Source organism: Epinephelus lanceolatus, chromosome 2 (genome assembly GCF_041903045.1).
Source record: "Epinephelus lanceolatus isolate andai-2023 chromosome 2, ASM4190304v1, whole genome shotgun sequence".
NCBI lineage: Eukaryota > Metazoa > Chordata > Actinopteri > Perciformes > Serranidae > Epinephelus > Epinephelus lanceolatus.
In genome coordinates, this window is record NC_135735.1 from 10,200,677 (window position 1) to 10,219,997 (window position 19,321).

General features: G+C 42.2%; 1 protein-coding gene across 2 annotated transcripts in view; it reads left to right on the forward strand.

The window, feature by feature from the left end:
- LOC117258307 (anoctamin-1) overlaps positions 1-19,321 on the forward strand; it is a 118,563-nt gene that overhangs the window by 75,886 nt on the left and 23,356 nt on the right. For both annotated transcript variants that reach the window (XM_078173727.1, XM_033629099.2), the window contains exons 12-15: positions 4,747-4,907; positions 6,143-6,228; positions 16,016-16,087; positions 19,098-19,172. In XM_078173727.1, coding sequence (XP_078029853.1) covers positions 4,747-4,907; positions 6,143-6,228; positions 16,016-16,087; positions 19,098-19,172 — 394 coding nt within the window. The remainder of the gene's footprint in view (positions 1-4,746; positions 4,908-6,142; positions 6,229-16,015; positions 16,088-19,097; positions 19,173-19,321) is intronic.

Sequence of the window (19,321 nt, forward strand, 5' to 3'; positions counted from 1 at the left end):
AATTGCTGCTAAGTAGCAGGTGGCACCATGTGTGGTAACTTTGGCCACCAGTGCGTGTGAATGTTTGGATGAAAAGCGCTTTGAGTTGTTGGAAGACTAGAAAGGTGCTATCCAAGTGCAGTCCATTTACCGTTTACCGTTTATTTGTTAGCTATTCAACTAGCCAGCCAGCCATGACAACTGGTCTAAAATAGTTCAATAGATTAATTAAACCTTCATGAGTTCACCTGGTCACTGCTGTTGGATGAAAAGCTAAGGACATTTTCATTTTTGCCCAATGCATTTTTATTTGTCTCATTGATCACTGCTGACATCATGTCCATTTAAACAAGTTATTGTGTTTATTATTGAGTCTGAAATAGTATATATTCCAAAAATATCTGAGCAAGATTGTTTCACCTGTTTTTCAGTGCAAATTAGATTGTTAAAACATTTTTTAAGAATCACAAGTCCGTTTTATGTGAGTCTAATATAGTCATGTTTTTTTAGTTTGAAACATGGTGAACTCATTACAACACATTCGCAGTTTTTTTTTTTTGTTTTGTTTTTTTTGGTGGTATGAAGCTCGATGGTAAACACCAGGCTTAGTCCACACCCTGACTGCACCCATTCACATAAACACATGCTAAAGCTTTAGGTTTGTTGCAACACCAGGTCTTTGCAGACTTTACTTGTACAGAGAATGTCAGTTAGTGTTTGGCAATGTGATGAGGCAGTATATTTCATGAGGCAATAGACACCGTTCATACTGAGGTTGTCTCCCCGTAATGTTTGTGGGGAGTAGATTGATGTGTGACTTTGGCATCAGTGTGATGCAAATTATATCTAAATCCGGTATTTTATCAGCCTGGTTTTCACATCCAAAAGTAATTTCATCATGATTGTCTACAAAATTGGTTAATATCACATTGTAAAGTCACACAGACAGTGACAGATTATAATATCCAGATCAGTATAATCAGTCTGAAGCTATCTCTAAGCCTCCACATCCTCCCTGCAGCAGTGCTCCATATTAGGTCGATGTGAGTGGAAGGAATGTAATCTGGATATTTGGAAATACAGTCAAAGGTAGCCAGAAGAAAATGTTGGCATTGTACATTTCTGCAAACCACGGATACGTTCCAAAAGCACAACGTTTCTAAAGTGAGGCGACCCAGGCGAGACACCTGCCAAGCTGCAGACCTCTGCTCAAGACCAAAATACAACAAAACCAGTCATGATTTGGCGAGTCATTGCTGCGTTTCTAGTGGTTTTTGAGGCACCAAACATGGGTGTTTTGTAGGGAATCATTACTGTTTTTCCAGCAGGGATAGCGACATAAAACGTAGTTGTTTTTTACCGAGACATCGCTGCATTTCCAGCACATATTGTGCCCTCACAACAGGGAATTTAAACCAAAAGATGATCATTTCCTAACCACAGTCAAGTGATTTTTGTGACTAAACCTAACCACACATTTACCACCTCATGTGCAAATGAAACACATCAGAGGTTTGCAGAAACACTTGGGATGCATAACCCGGAACTTCTCAGCGAAAACAGAAAGTTTCGTCATATCATTGATCATCTATTTTAATTTTTGATAACATTTCAACGCATTAAAAAAAAGGATGTTATGTTGCTTTAAAAAAGGAAGAAAGATCACCACATTAAAAATGGTTTAACATGCCGCTTAAGCAACGTATCTCCATTTAACCATTCGTAAGATATCCTATGAATTAGCACCCCATTACGTCCTTAATGTAAAGATACGTAGGTTAGATTTAGGCAAGTAAAGTAACTGTGGTCAGGTGAGGTCATGAGGTACCTTAAAATGACTCAAAGTTCACTAAAAGTTTTGTACCTTGTTCACCTGGGGAAAGTCTTGTGTTTTATCGCTCTTCCACCACCCCAACCTGCCTCCTAATGACTCATGTCAACGCATTGGTCACATGATCGCAGCCCACCAAAATACATCGGTTATGCACAAATTACTTGGAATATGGACAAATTTGGTGCATTACTTTTTGTAGTAAAATATGAACAGTGCATGAGAACCACCTGGCCAAAGACATGACATTCACATTTGCTTGTTGTCATAGTAACACAACTTTCCACCTCTGGAGTTTTTCAGGAGCTCAGCAGTCAGAAAAAAATAGTGACGGTCAGAGCAGCGACGGAAAGATTTGACACCAGAGCTCAAAGACGTGCTGATATTTCTCAGCCCTCAACACGGTCTGACAGGGCTGAATCTGAGCCTACAAACATAATTAAAATCACACTCAACATTATTCAGCGAAAGACTTAACAGACAGGTTTTAGCTGCTGGTGGTGAGTCCCCTCTAAGCGGAGTCAGACATACAGCGTGTGCTCTCCCCACACATCAGCTGTAGCCTCATGTGTCACATTAAAATGCCTGGGACCTTCGTTTGTTCCTTTGTCCTTGTAAATATAAAAGATGTAATAAAATATGATTAAAGGCTCTTCTGTGTGGGGTTTGCATGTTCTCTCTGTACCAGCGTGGGTTTCCTCCCACAGTCTAAACACATGCAGGTCAGGTTAATTGGCCCGTAGGTGTGTGAGTGTGAGTGTGAACTGCTGTCTGTCACTACTGTATGTGTCAGCCCTAAGACTGACTTATGATCTGTCCCAGGGGTTCCCCGCCTCTCACCCAGTGTCAGCTGTTCAAACAAATTAGCATTTGTGTACGTTTAATGAACAAAAATCTAAAGGCAATTCTTATGTTATTGCTCCTTTTTTTTCACAGGTCTAAAGATCCAAGACTTTTTTGTGCACTCTGTAGTTGTATTTCTCCCAAATTTTGGTCACAGGTTTGTTAAAATCTGTGTTGATGAGCACTTCTCCTCTTCCAAGATGATCACACAACACAATGCCACAGATGTCACAGGTTCTGAGGGAGCGTGCTAGCAGACTGCAGGAACATCCACCAGAGCTGTTGCCCGTGACCTGAATTTTTATTTCACTATACCATAAACATTCTCCAATGTCGTTTCCGTGGATTTGGCAGTGCATCCAACTAGCTACACAACTGTAGACCACGTGTAGCCACACCAGATCAGGACCTCCACATTCGGTGACAGCTGATGCAACGACTGGTTTGCACAACCAAAGAATTTCTGTACAAACTATCAGAGTCCGTCTCAGGGAAGCCCATCTGGATGCTCATCGTCCTCAACAGGGTCCTGACCTGCAGTTGGTTGCTGTAACAGACTTGTGGGGTTGAGATCAGTTGGTTGGACTACCAGTTCCTTGATGATAGTAGGCACTTCTCTTTTCCAAGGTAATCCATCCACCTGACAGGTGTACTTTGGGATGGTCTCAGTAAAAGGTCACTCTAAAATGTGCAGTTTGATGCCACAGATGTCGCAGGTTTTGAGGGAGGGTGCCTCCAGAGTCCGTCAGGGGTGTTGCACATTAACTGAGCGTTCATTCTACCATAAGCTGTCTCCAATGTTGTTTCTGTGGATTTGGCAGTACATCCAAGTGGCCTTGCAACCCCACAAGTTGGTTACAACAACCAGCTGCTGTCAGGTCCAGACCCTGGTGAGGACAGTAAGTATGCAGATGACCTTCCCCGAGACACTTCCTGATGGTTTGTACAGAAATTCTTTGGTATTACAAACCAATCGCTGCATCAGTTGTCTGGTTGGCTGGTCTCAGAAGTCCTGAGCTGGTGTGGCTACACGTGATCTGCAGTTGTGAGGCCGGTTTGATGTACTCCCAAATTCAGGGCAACACCACTGGAGAAGGCTTTTGGTAGTGAACAGTTCTGATGGACATTCCAACACATTCTCACTCCAACCTCGTCACATATTGACGTTTTGGTCATGGGCTTTTCTACGACGTGTAAGGTACCCTGGGTGTGTTGGTTGTTGACTTTCTGGGACGCCGTGTCAAGTTCTGCCTGTTACATGCATTGTCTCCTTTCAAGATACACTTCTGTCTTCACAGGAAATTTACAGTTTACATACAGTCTCTTTCATATTAGACGCACTACGTCGGTACAACACCACCAGTTGACGTTTTCTTTCTTTCAGCAGTAAAAACACATGGTAAGGTTCAGGAACAAAGAACAGGGTTTGGCTTTAGAATCTTACGGGATGCGAACACCGCTCTCGGGTGAAAGTCTGTTTGTTGGACCCATCCACCTCCCCTTAAGCTCGCCCCATTCAGACTTTTGACTCCTTAGCTGTTGTCCTTGTCCCACCGTGTTTCGCCGTGATGCCGCCGGGTGCCTCTAAACTATAATGGCAACCGGCAGCATATCATGCTGACGTGAAGGGACAGCTTTTTTAGTTGGTCTCTGACACCGCAAGTCACTGCCCAAGTGCCGGATTTCAAAGACTTCAGAGTGAGACCAGGCTCGACATTCCTGCAGTCAGCTTGGCAATGGCAGGCTCCCTCAAAACCTGCAAAATTATGTTGCATTGTGTTTAGTAACCAATGTGCAGAGAAGCTTTTTATTGTATCTAGTGAGTGCATAAACAAGTCTGAGATCTTTACCTTAACCCCGTGAAAAATGGGAGCAAAAGCAAAAGTGTTGCATTTAAAGTTTTGCTCAGTATATGTGGCTGTTACGGGTGGTTACGCCATGACAAAAAGAAAAGTCCCCTGGGAACCACTGCTCCAGAAAGACAACATGCAGAGGCCCTTTCTCATTTCTGCCATGTAGCCTGAATCCAAACTCTTGTTCTGATCTCTCTCCAGCATCATTTTCCTCTCTTCTGTCTCTTCTCTGTTTGTCAGTATGGAGATTTGTGATCCCAGGAATAACATCACCATGTGTCCACTGTGCGACCGCGCCTGCAGCTACTGGAAGCTGGTGACAGCATGTGGTACAGCACGAGCCAGCCACCTGTTTGACAACCCAGCCACCGTCTTCTTCTCCATCTTCATGGCCCTCTGGGGTAAAGAACCATTTGCATCCAGTCACACAAACAGAAATCAAAGACTCAATAAGGACGAGTAGACGACGTTACAAACACAAGAATAGACACTACCATTAAATCCATTCAGTACTTTTTTGGCAGGATACATGGATGCTGCACCTTAGGCCCACATAAATTTACAATAGTGATCCACAAAGGTAACTCTTGAGTAAACACAGAGACAGTCCTCCTCTGATTTCCTGACAAACCATGCTACCATCTGTTAGTAGCAGCAGGGCTTCAGATCAGAGAGGTGCAATGTGTTTAGATGAAGCTAGTGTCTGACGGAGTCACAGCATGCCTGCCATCTGGGTTCACGTGCTGAAGACCTGATGATGGAGAATACCACATACTTCCCTTTATCGGATATTACTGCATCAGCAAATCACAACCTGTATGCATGTATACAAATGAAAAGCACTTCATTATGCTGCAGGATATTGCCGTTATCGTCAGCTAATGCATTGTGTGTGCATCAAAGGCTGATATATCTTCTCCCTCTGTGCTGTAGAGCTTCATTGTTGTCTATAAACACATTGGTGAGCCACACTGCTGCACTGGGTTCCTCTATTACAATGAGCACACACTGTAGTTTATTTTGATTCAATTCCACATACACCATCCTGCTGCCACAAATACTCACCAGAGCCCCAACTGTGGATTAATCCGAAATAATCACTGAGCCTTTTTTAAAAAATGAAGCAAAGACACGTGATCAGCTTTTAAAGGTTTGCATCTTTATTAGGAACCAGCAGACTCGGAGCTGAGAGCCACAGACAGTAGTGAGAGATTAAATATTCATTACTGGTATGGGATTTGAAAGAACAAAAAAACAGTATTTTCATTTTTATTGCCAGTGTAATTGCAATTGATGATTAATGATGAGTCATGACCAGGGCGCCCTGTAGCTCAGTGGGTAGAGTGGCCCCTTGCTACATGCCGTTCCCTCTGTGATTAAAGGCAAAAAGCCCCAAAAATAATCTTAAAACAAAGACTAGTCATGACTGGTGTCAATCATATTTAACATCAACAAAATAACCATTTATATTAGAGTCTAAAATAATTTCGTGACAGGAACCCTGCATAGTTGGCAAGTCTTCACATGACCATACCACTCCATATTCCTTGTAATTCAAAGATGGCGGTAGTAGAGACATGTGTTAAGTATGTGTTTGAGCCTGTGTTAAGTCAGCTGTGTGTGCTTGGTTATGTAGCGGTCCTCTTCATGGAGCACTGGAAGAGACGACAGATGCGACTCAACTACATCTGGGACCTGACAGGCTTCGGAGAGGAGGAGGAGGTGAGATAACGCTACACATGACTTTTGTTACTAAAGATATACAACCACGAGTGAATAGTTGGAAACAATTGTTTGACGTTTTGGTAAATACAGTTATCCACGTCACTGCTGAGAGTTGAGAAGATTGATACCACTCTAATGTGTGAACGCTAAATATAACACTACAGACATGAGCTAGTTAGCTCAGCATGAACACTGGAAACATGGGGAAACAGTAGCTAGCATGCCAAGCTTTACCTCTAAAGCTCCTGAATTAACATTCAGTACCTTGTTGTTTAGTTTGTACAAAAACTAAAACGCAAAGATGACTGAAAAAATTAGATTTAACATGTTAAAGGGGAGCTACGCCCATTTTTGAAACTCATACATGTTATTCCTATGGTCTAAGACAGTCGTTCCCAACTGTTGGGTCGCGGTCAAAAAGTGGGTCGCATGTCCATTCTGAGTGGACTGCATGTGACTCGCGAACATGTCAAGTTTGTTAAAAACACACTTTATTTTAAAGTACAGTAAATGTCAGGCACAGAGCTTTTATTTTGAAGTGCTGTAGAGTGAGTGACTAACGGACAGCTGCTTGACAGAGACAGAATACTAGCTTGACAACAATGACAAACTCAAGTACAACACTGAATATATTAAACTATATTAACTAGAGTGCTACATGTAAAACTCAAATTCGTGATGTCATATGCCGCGGGTCCAACAAAGCGTTTTTCCCCAGCTGAAAACACTAGGTGCTCCTCAGGAAGTGCCATGCAGGGAGTGTTTGAGAGCGCTTTGGAGGCGCAGCGTTTTTCAGCTGAGACGCTTTGGTTGCGCCTAGTTGCAATGACATGACAATAAGTAAAAATGTCTGTACAAGAGTTCTTGCTCTGGATGAGGGGAAGCTGAAGCATGCAAGAAAATGGGACAGACCTGCTCATCTGTGTGGGTTCATGAGAGGAAACACAACATATACAGTATATGTACGTTGGACATTTTCCAACACTTAGGGAACAAAAACACCCAACAGTTCGTTGCACAGTGTAAATACGCAGTGCTTCCATTGCAAAGCATTAAAAAAAAACAGTGGCCTCAGAAAAAAAAACTGATGGACACGGCCCCATAGACAGGATCGAAGGACTGGACCCCCCCACCAGTTCCTTGCCTGGTCAAGTCACTTTTACGCTAATCCTTTCTTTGTTTGAGGCACCATGTATAATTTCTTGTGTTACTTAACTTAAATGCTGATGACATTTTTAAAAGGATCATATTCATATTGATTTCAGTCCATTAAACATTAGACTTAACATTATGCATTAGAACATTTTTTGAACGTTTCCTCCTTTCCAGTGAAACCATTAGTTTCCATTGAATTCAGATCACCATGCAGAAAACATGAGACTTGCTATCATATACAAATTACGTAAATTGAAAGTCTCTGGAAGTTCATTTCCAGCTCATTGAAATGAATGGAGACAAATGGCTGCCTGGAAAATTGGAAATTATCCCAACAACTTGCACGATCCTTTTGAAATTACAGCCAGGAAATTACAGGTAAGTATTGTATATTGTAGAGTTGTGAAGTGGCCGCAGCTATTGTGGGTGCTCCTGACTCTGGAGCTCTTCTCCAGCTTGGAACAGCATGAAACTCTCCTAGTTGTATTTGTACACAGGATTAACAACGTTGAAAAATATCTGGGGCCAGATGCATGAATAATGTGTATGCACAAAACACCTTTTCCCACACACAATCTGGTATTTATGAATGAAGAATGTGCAGTGACCAGGTGTATGCATGCACGGTTTTAGCTGAGATAGCTACGGGTGATATGATGAGGAGCAGATTGAATATAAAGTGGTTAATGGCAAATGGACCTGGTAGCAGAGGCTACCGTACAAAGTGCCACCAGCTACGCAGCTTTAACACACTCACACACTGATGGAACAGCTATTGGGAACAATTTGGGGTTCAGTGTCTTGCTCAAGGATACTTCGACATGCAGACTGGAGGAGCTGGGGGTTGAAATGTTGATCTTCTGATTAGCGGGCGACCCGCTCTACCTCTGAGACACAGCTGCCTCCAATGAGAGATGGATAACACTAGTCGACCAACAGTCGTCATTTAGGGCCATTAGTCGACTAGTCACCTGCATGTTTATGATATCAATTTGATTATTAAATGATATGTTGTGGGCGGGGCAACACAGTGGTTTGAGTTGAAGGTGTGAGAAAGAATAGTATCAGTAACATTGTTAACACTGTGCTACATTACAGAGAAATACAAAACCGTACTAATGAACCTTCATTAATATAGGCCTATATTTTATCTACAAGTGCACGTCACACACTGAGCGAGCCGCCTGTTAATGACGCTGTGGGCTAATGGGCATGTAGCTACTTCCATGTTTCAGATGATACGTCATGTTTGTAGTCGACCAATGAAGATGAGTTTACATATCACCTTGGGTTCGTCCTTCACCTTCTCAAAATGATCCCACACTTTGGATTTCCTGCCCGACATGTTATTAACTAGCCTGTGGAATAACTGCAGGTACCAGCCCTGGAAATTAACCTGACTCCTGTCTGAATGCTGAGTGTGGACACTTCCTGTGTCTGTCCTTTCAAATTAAATTCCCACATGGTCCAGTCATATAGGTTTGGATTTATTTTGACAAGGTGCAGCTCCTAATAGAGTTTCACGTTTGTTTGTTTGTTTGTTTTTCTGCGACTAAGCGACCAATGAAATCTTGCCGACTAATGACCTTTCTGGTTGACTATTAGGGGCAGCCCTAGGATCCACAGAGTTTAATGCATCTGGTCCCTGGTTCTTTGATTAAAAAGTGGCAGGTACAGGACTGTGTACGTAGAAACTTGCTGGGTAGAAATCAAATACAACTCTTGAGGCATTTCATTAAGAAACATCCAATCACAGAGGTTAAAATTCTGTTTCTTGAGGCGCCAATAGCGAGTGCAAGCTTATGATAAGGGCACTGAGAAAATGTCATTCCAAAATGACAGACCAAACATGAATTTTCCGACATGAATGTTCAGAACATCTGCCTGAAGTCTTGTGTTTACATATTCAGTAATATTGAGATTGAGATATTGATATTTATGAAATAAATTATAAAAAATAATAATAAAATTGCGATGGGAATACAGAATTCCAGAATCAACTTAAAAGTTAGAAAGTAATGAGGATGACATGAAGGTCAGGAAATGCATGTGAATGTACCTCCTCTGTCTTTTGTGTGCGCTCTGTAGTGACTCAGCCCTCGGCAAAAATGTTCCCACACAAACATCACTATCTTTTAAAGTCAGAATGAAAAGGAACAAAGCACGACTGTCTTCTTTTATGAGGGATTCTGTTGTTTTTATCCTCTTTCTGCTGCCTTGCTCTTAAAGTGGCATGGAAGTGTTTTAATCCTCAGAGACAATGAGCGCTGACTGACGTCTCATCCCTATGTGTTTGTGTGTGTGCTCTATCTTACAGGAGGAACATAAGGTTTGGATCCAACTTGATTTATTTTGCTTTAACTTTGATTCTTTTTCTCTTGACTGGTCATTTTAGATCTGTTCTGCAGCTGCTAACACTAAACCTTTCTCCCTCAGGGTGGCTAACAGTCTGCCTCAGGTCTTTTTCACTTCACACTCTCTTTATCTCTGCAGCTTTTCTCTTTCTCTCTGAGGTTCATCCTGATGCTGGCCATCCCTGTGGCCTCTCGTTGGTGTGGCCTCTCGACACAGAATTGTCGCTGTTGTTTGTATTTAGTGACGGCAGCAGAGATGACAGGACAGTCTGTTGACTCATAGCTCATGTCTCTGTCCTCCTCTTTTCCCTTTGTTTCTCTCTTTTTTTAAATATTTCCCTGTTAAAGTAGAGACAATTGTGGCCTCCATACCCATACGTCAGCAGCACAAAGACTCCCAAAGTAAAATAAAATACCTTTAAATTGAAGAAGTGGTGCAAACATATGGGTTAAGCACCTTTTTAAATGTTGTAAGAGGATTAAAAACTCTGTTGCCCTGGTGAGTCTGTTAATTTTGAGTACGTTCTAGCACTTTACATGCAAATGGATTAATATGATTTATATAGCTGGAATGATAATTTTATCCCATGGTGACTTGAGTTTCCAATATTGTTGAGTAATGGCCCAATGAAAGAAGTCGCTTCCAAAAGGGACCCTTTATCCAATTTTCTCCTCACCCACAAGAAACTCATAAAGGCCCACACAGTCTCGTAGGATCAGTTGTTGAACCCACTGAGCCCCACATAGTTTACACAGTCCCAGCCCTCTCAGCTCACTCTTAACTTTTATCTTATTGGGCCCACATGGACATGTTGGCTGGGAATACAGAGGCATGTCAAGCCCATACATTTTTAAAATACGTGAAAATATGTTTCTCCAAATTCCTCACAAGCTTAAAAAAGACCAGAGGAGATCAAAAATGCAGGGTAGCTGGTTCTGATTTTCCTCTGAGATGAGCTTGAATCTGTGTTTTGAATTATAAAAACAAATTTAAGCTGAACTAAAAGGTATTTTTATACTACCAGAGGTGTAATGAGCGTGTCATTTAAAAGGTGTCGCTTGCAGTGATGAAGACAGAGAGTTATCACCTGGCTCTGCAGTTACTTCCAGCTCTCTGTTTTTCTTCTACAGCCTGCAGCTTCAGTGTCTTGGTTCTGCTTTCAAGCATTTAGCAAATGATGAGTTTGTGGAGACCAAGCCGGAGATGGAAAGGGAGTGAATATTATCGTCGTCAGGAGGCCTAACATAATTCGTAGTATTACTCTGCATCCACTGATGCATACATAGCCATTTGCTTACACATTTACAACGCCAACTTGAAGTATTTCACTGCTGGAAAGATGGTCTTTTCACAAAACGGGGCTGTTTGTGCAGTAGAAAGACACAAATCATTTTGAAAGTGGTGCTACATGACCAGAGAAAACAGAAAAAAGGGACTGTGGTGTCTGCTTTTACTCAAAAGGTAGAAAACCTGCAACTACCAGAGTGCACTGCACCGCACCAGACCAGTAAACACTCCTGCTGGTGGATTACTTAATGTGAGTTGCTTGTCGAAACAATATGGCAGTCAGCTGGTAACAAACAATCTCAAAATCCAGATAAACAGTAAGATAGAATATGCTTCTAAAACATTGCAGAGGAGAAATAGGCGACTGTTACAAGACACCTAACGTTATGCCCGACTCGTTACCTAACACTCCTAACGCTGGTCATTGTAACTTTTAACTAAACTTTGTTATTTCCCTGCGGTGTGACTTGAACGTATGCCTCACTTACCTAATGCGTGTAGATCTCTGAGCTGTCTAGGGGGTAAATGGGTTACTCACCCTTCATCAGACCCGACAGCTATGGTAGGCGGCCACCCCGACCCGACGCTTCGGGCGTCCCCTCCGTTTCTGTAGAAGTGTAGTGTGGCGTGGCAGTGTGTCGGCGTCTCCAGCAGCCAGCCTTGACTCCAATCAACCGCCGCCTTTTCAGGTGTGTGAGCTCCTAGGAAGGGGAGTTACCCAATACCCCAAGTGGAACATCAGCCTCTCCCTGCTTCCTAACTCCACCCCTAACCATACACCTAGGCCTCCTAATTATGTGCCATAACAGCGACGCAGTAACAGAATCTCTTTAGCACGTCCCAACCCTCACCTATGGTCATGAGCTCTGGATAATGACTGAAAGAATGAGTTCGCTGATACAGGTGGCCGAAATGAGTTTCCTCAGAAGGGTGGCTGGGCTCAGCCTTAGAGATAGGGTGAGGAGCTTGGACATCTGGAGGGAGCTCGGAGTAGAGCCAACGCTCCTTCGCGTCGAAGGGGTCAGTTGAGGTGGTTCGGGCATCTGATCAGGATCCTCCTGGGCGCCTCCTATTAGAGGTGGCAGACCCAGAACACGCTGGGTATATCTGTCTAGCCTAGGGACGCCTTGGGATCCCCTAGGAAGAGCTGGAAAGTGTGGCTTAGGAGAGGGACGTCTGGGGTGCTTGGCTCAGCCTGCTGCCCCCACGACCCGGCCCGCATTTAAGCAGCTGAAAATGGATGAAAGCTTAGTTCTAGTGTTTGTTCTTAATATTTTCACCCTCCATTTTTACAATAGGGGCCTGGCCCGAGTTCACACAGGGCAACACTACTGTTTACTCTTTGTCTCAGCAGCTTTAGTCTGTATTTGGGTCTTTTAATGTCTGTCTTCACTCTGTCTCTTTATCTGTACATCATCAGCTTAACACGTGGAGCTTTAGGGCAGAAGTGACTGACTAACCCTCAGCTTTGTTTTCGAGTTACGCAGTTTCCTCTGTAAACGCAGCACCTCTTCATTCCTCTCGGCTCATGCAGACTGCGTCACTGTGACATGGGTACACGTACGCTCGCTTCCGACTGCAAATAACATGGATGTTAAATGTTAACGTTGTATTCCTCACCATGAAAGGATTGTTTGACGACAGTGCAAATTCGACACGCCACACCGCAGCGCTTTGTGTATTCCATGGTCAGTTTGGCCAGTTTGCAGTTTGGCCTAACGTGCATGGTGGCTATATCAGTCTGTGTGTCCGATACACACACATACAGGGATATGTTTAGCATAGCATAAAGATTAATTCAATTCAATTCAATTTTATTTATAAAGCCCAATATCACAAATCACAATTTGCCTCACAGGGCTTTACAGCATACGACATCCCTCTGTCCTTAAGACCCTCACAGCGGATAAGGAAAAACTCCCCAAAAAAAACCCTTTAACAGGGAAAAAAAAAAAACGGTAGAAACCTCAGGAAGAGCAACTGAGGAGGGATCCCTCTTCCAGGACGGACAGACGTGCAATAGATGTCGTACAGAACAGATCAGCATAATAAATTAACAGTAATCCATATGACACAATGAGACAAATGAGATGCAGGTAATGACAGTAGCTTACAACAACATTAATGAAAGTAATAATATTATAGTTATAGTTCTGGCTACTGTGGTACAATATGTTGAAAGTATGTATTAATATCTGACAGTATACTTGTGTGACAATAGTCATATGTGTATAATAACAGTAGAAGTATGACTAATGACTAATGATGGCAGCAGCAGCAGGAGGCATCTGGCAGGACCACGGCAGCAGCACAACCACACACGTCACGCTGTCCAGGCACCGCTGCGATATGAGTTAATCTGAGAGACAGTGGAGCACAAAGGCTCCGGAGAAGAAGCCGAGTTAGTGACATCCAGAATGGCTGAGTTAGCAAGATGCAGTAATAGGATGAGAGTGAGAGAGAGAGAGAGAGAGAGAGAGAGAGAGAGAGAGAGAGAGAGAGAGAGAGAGGGAGAGAGAGGGAGCCCGGTGTATTATAGGGGGTCCTCTGGCAGACTAGGCCTAAGTCAGCCTAACTAGGGGCTGGTACAGGGCAAGCCTGAGCCAGCCCTAACTATAAGCTTTATCAAAGAGGAAAGTCTTAAGTCTAGTCTTAAATGTGGAGACGGTGTCTGCCTCCCGGACCGTAACAGGAAGATGATTCCACAGGAGAGGAGCCTGATAGCTGAAGGCTCTGGCTCCTGATCTGCTTTTGGAGACTTTAGGGACCACGAGTAACCCTGCGTTCTCAGAGCGCAGTGTTCTGGTGGGATAATATGGCACTATGAGCTCTCTAAGATATGACGGAGCTTGACCATTTAGAGCTTTATAAGTTAACAGTAGGATTTTAAATTCAATTCTGGATTTTACAGGGAGCCAGTGCAGAGAAGCTAAAACAGGAGAAATATGATCTCGTTTCTTAGTTCCTGTTAGTACACGAGCTGCTGCATTCTGAATTAGCTGGAGAGTTTTTAAGGACTTACTAGAGCTACCTGATAATAGAGAGTTACAGTAATCCAGCCTTGAGGTAACAAAAGCGTGGACCAATTTTTCTGCATCTTTTCGGGTCAGGATAGGCCTAATTTTCGCAATATTACGCAGATGAAAAAATGCAGTCCGTGAGGTTTGCTTTAAATGAGAATTAAAAGACAAATCTTGATCAAATATTACTCCGAGGTTTCTTACGGTAGTGCTAGAGGCCAGAGCAATGCCATCTGGAGAAACTATGTCATCAGATAAAGAGTCTCTGAGTTGTTTGGGGCCAAGAACAATAACTTCAGTTTTGTCTGAATTTAACATCAGGAAATTGGTGCTCATCCAATTTTTTATGTCTTTAAGGCAGTTATGGAGTTTAGTTAATTGATTACTTTCTTCTGGCTTCATTGATAAATACAACTGTGTATCATCCGCATAACAATGGAAATTTATAGAGTGATTTCTAATGATGTTACCTAAAGGAAGCATATATAGAGTAAATAGGATTGGTCCGAGCACAGAACCTTGCGGAACTCCAAAACAAACTTTGGTACGTAAGGATGATTCATTACGAATGTCAACAAATTGAAAACGATCAGATAAATAAGATTTAAACCAGCTTAGTGCTGAACCTTTTAGGCCAATTAAGTGATCCAGTCTCTGCAGTAGAATTTGATGGTCAATTGTGTCAAACGCCGCACTAAGATCTAATAAAACAAGAACAGAGACGAGTCCTTTGTCTGAAGCAATCAGAAGGTCATTTGTAATTTTAACTAGAGCTGTCTCAGTGCTATGATGCACTCTAAATCCTGACTGAAATTCCTCAAATAAATTATTATCCTGGAGAAAATCACACAGCTGGTCTGCGACTACTTTCTCAAGGATCTTTGACATAAAGGGAAGATTAGATATTGGTCTATAGTTGGCTAACACCTCTGGATCCAGGGTGGGCTTTTTTAGGAGAGGTTTAATTACAGCTACCTTAAAAGATTGTGGTACATAGCCTGTTAATAGGGATATATTGATCATATCTAATATATGAGTGTTAACTAAAGGAAAGACCTCCTTAAGTAGCCTAGTTGGGATGGGGTCTAAGAGACACGTTGATGATTTAGATGAAGAAATCACTGCGGTCAATTCTTGAAGAGAAATTGGGGAGAAGCAATCTAAATATATATTAGATTCTACAGCTGTGTTTGAGGTTAGATAGGTAGGCCTACCATCTGAGGGCAGGAGGCCATGAATTTTGCCTCTAATAGTTAGAATTTTGTCATTAAAAAAGCTCATAAAATCATTACTGCTAAGGGCTAAAGGAATACAAGGCTCAATAGAGCTTTGATTCTCAGTCAGCCTGGCTACAGTGCTGAAAAGAAACCTGGGGTTGTTCTTGTTTTCTTCTATTAATGCTGAGTAATAGTTTGCTCTGGCATTGCGGAGGCCCCTCTTATAAGTTTTGAGACTGTCTGTCCAGATTAAACGAGAATTAGATTAGAGGCAGAAGGTAACTATTAGCGTAGCCCTTAGCCTGGGCAAACATTTCTGCACAGCCACAGTGTTTTGTAACAACTTATGTTTGATCATAAACCTTTAGTTAAACACTTGAACATGACAAGCTTTTACATACAGTAAGCTGCAGCAACAAACACAGTAGTTTGAGTGTACATAAGTTAAAAGTTGACTTTGGGTGATGATATGTTATTCCAGTACCAAAGTACAGTTTGCTGTTAGTTTTACATCTTTAATCCTTTCATTATGGGTCGATGCATCTCTCTCTTTCCTTGCACAGAGCGCTTTGAGCTAATTTTAACAAACCATTTTGCCAAACTTCACGCAAACAGGCTGGTTGTTTAGTTTCCATCTCTATTCTGACACTCCTTAGCGATCTTCTCTGCCAGTACATTTACTGCTTACTAACATATCAGGCATCTACTGTACATCAGTAACTGTAACATCCAAACTGATTTTTCTTCCAGGACCACAACCGAGCGGAGTACGACTTACTGCTCCGGCAAAAGGAAATGAGACTGGAAAATTCAGGCAAGAAGGTAAGCATACCTGCACAGCCACCCTCTCATTTGTCCATCCTGATCTTACATTTGCTGTTGCTGATTGTGTGTATATGTATATATAATAGTTACTATTCCATTTCCTGCCACTTAGAGCCTGTTTACACTTGGTGCTAACATGCGTTTTGGTGATCCACACATAAGTAGACAGCTGAGACATGCCGCCATTCAAACCTGTGTCTGTTGTGCGTCTCCAGTTGACCACTTGTGTTCAGATTTTGTTACTGCCTACATCACATATGCTAGAAGGTTAAAGGCCTCCATGCAGAGCTATTATGTCCACACACTTGCTATCTGCCCACTAGCGGTTATCGGTAAAGCTGGAGATATCGCTGTCGGCAGGATTCAACCTGGCAAAACGACGGATGGTCACACAACACTTCACCCAACTCATCATAAAATGAACAGTGTCACCAAGACACCCACCACATCCTGTATTAGTCATGTAATCCTTGTCAGGGACGCATCAGCGCACATTAGCGTTTACACTATAAAAACTATGTGGTCAAATGTGTCCCAGACGAACTTGGCAAGTAGTTGGAGCGATTTGTTTACATTGTGTCTCGGTGCTTGTTTACACTTGTACTTAGCGCAGTCCACCTGTGATCGGTTCAGCTGTTAATACCAGGTGTAAACAGGCTCTGAGTGCACTCTGAGCCACATGCTTTATTTGTTACACAATGTGTTACTGAAACGGCTCCCTAAGTGTTGCATTATTTGATAATTAAATACTTAAATATAAATGATAGCTACTTTTCTGCGACTTAAAGGTTAAGGTGAAGGACTATGTGAACAAATCCAGTTAAACCAGTAAGGTTCTGATGAAAATGTCTCAAAAATACAGTGTCACATAATGAGCTTTTTGTCATAGCATATATTAAAAGTCCGGTGAGTGAGATTTAGGGGATTCAGTGGAATCTAGCGGCGAGGATTGCAGATTGCAACCACCTGAGACTTCTCTGTTTTTGAATTCCTTCAGTGGTCATCGTTCAGGAGTTTTTTTTTACCGTGAGCCGAATTATCTGCAGAGGTCTCATCCTCTCCAAAACAAACATTTACAATACAAATCTGTGTTTCTACTGCTGTTCGGCATGTCACAGATGGGACGCTCACCTAGTACCTGCTTATAAATGCTCACCTTATTTCTGATCCAAACGTTTTGGAGATTATTACCATGAGCTCAGTTATCTACAGACGTCTCTTCTTCTCCAAAACAAACAGACCAGGTGATTGAAAGTGGTAAAAACACTGAGCAAGGGGTGTCCAGTGGCTTAGTGGATAGAGCAGGCAACCCATATACCGTATGAGGGCAGTTTCCTTGCCACAGGCTTAATTCTAGCCTGTGGCCCCTTGCTGCATGTCATCCCCCTTCACACTTAGACTGTCTCATCTAATAAGAAAGATCAATCTTAAAGAAAAAACACTGAATAAAATAGTTTCACATTACATAACAGTGTTTCTCTGATGCTGTTTGACATGTCGGAGTCAGTCGCTAGCCCAGTACCTGCTAATATGTGCTCAACTTTTTTCTTTAAGAACCAGACGTTCAAAAGGTTTTTACCGTGAGCTGAGGCAGAGGTCTCTTCTAGGTCATTTAAGCAACTACAGTGGCCGAGGCAAAACCATGAACAGCCCTACCTTTGCTGGTTTGGTTTGTCTGTTCTGTGCTGCTGTTGAAACATGGAGATCTCCGCAGACAAGGACCCATTCCCTATGTAGATATAAGCAGCTCATTCTAAGGTAGCAAAAACACATTGACTCTTATTTTCAGGTGATTATACATTGAAGAAAACATACTTATTCTAGTATATTCAATTTCTGCCAATATATCCCTTTAAATCCTGCACACTGGGCCTGTAAAACTCCACAGTACTGGTTTTGATCATGTAGAAATAGACTGCAGCTGCATTTGTAGTTTACAATACTGCATCATTTTCTAAAGCATGCCATCAGTTTTACACTTTCAGTTTCACTTTAGGCAGCCGTTCGTTTCAGTTTATTTCAGTGCACTTTGGAAATGAACTTGCAGAGAAAAGAAACAGCTCAATCATCACAGTAAATAACCAAATTAATTTTCTCATAATCCATTTATCTTGGAACTGTTCCTCGTGTGTTACCCAGGCTTATTAGACCTATTTCAGGATGCATATTCACCACAGTGGTAAATTATTCAGCCACAAAAAACAGGATTCTTTGTTTTCAGGTTATTTTGTTTGATTATCCAAGAAAAAAGATTATTTGTATGTTTCATAAATGATTTCTCAACCCTCCAGAATTATTCCAGCAAGTTAAAATAACAGCTGCTTTACTTCTTTAACATATTTCATTGTGATATTCTTTCAGCTCTTACAGTAGACTGTATACATATATACACACACACAGCAACAGTTAAGAAACACACACTGTGCATCAGCAGCTTACAGCTTTCAGGAAACATGCAACATCACTGACTACTGTCGGAATAAAATCTAATGTCAGCCTCATCAGCATTTTGAAGAGAAAGTGCTGAAACACCGAAACATGTTCATAGTACAAAGCTCAGACACATTTCACATGACGTGTTTTTGAGGTTCAGAGTCGAGCATGTTCATTTTGAGTATTAGCCTTTTGCCTTCTGTCTTGTGCCAAGGTCACGTCTTTCTTTTCATCGAATACACAAGAGAACACACACACACACACACACACACACACACACACATAGTCACACACAGTCGCTTGAGCTCTCTGACCCAATTCTCAGTAGGCTTGAATGTGACATGATGGCTCGGGGTGGAATTAGCTGTGCTCCACTGCAGCCACATAGTGTATGTTTATGGTCTGTGTGTGTGCATCTGCGTGCCCACGGCATTAAGAGCTGCTACTGACACAGAGACATGACACACAGGTCCAAACAGCTGGAGAGGATGTTAATGTTCCAGACATGCTGTGTACTTGATGTCCTTCACATAACCCTGTGTGTGTTTGTGTGTGTGTGTGTGTGTGTTTATAGGTTGAGAAGGTGAAGGTGACCTGTAATGACAGACTGCCAGCCTACCTGACTACTGTGGTGATGATGAGCTTCATGGTGAGTCTCAGCAGTCTTCCTGCGGTGTTACATCGTCAGCCCTTGTATTTTTAACACATGTATGACATTTAAACAGCAATATATAACATTTTTGAACTCCTTTAATTCAGTGAGACAGAAAGAGTAGCATTCTCTTTCCAAACTTTTCT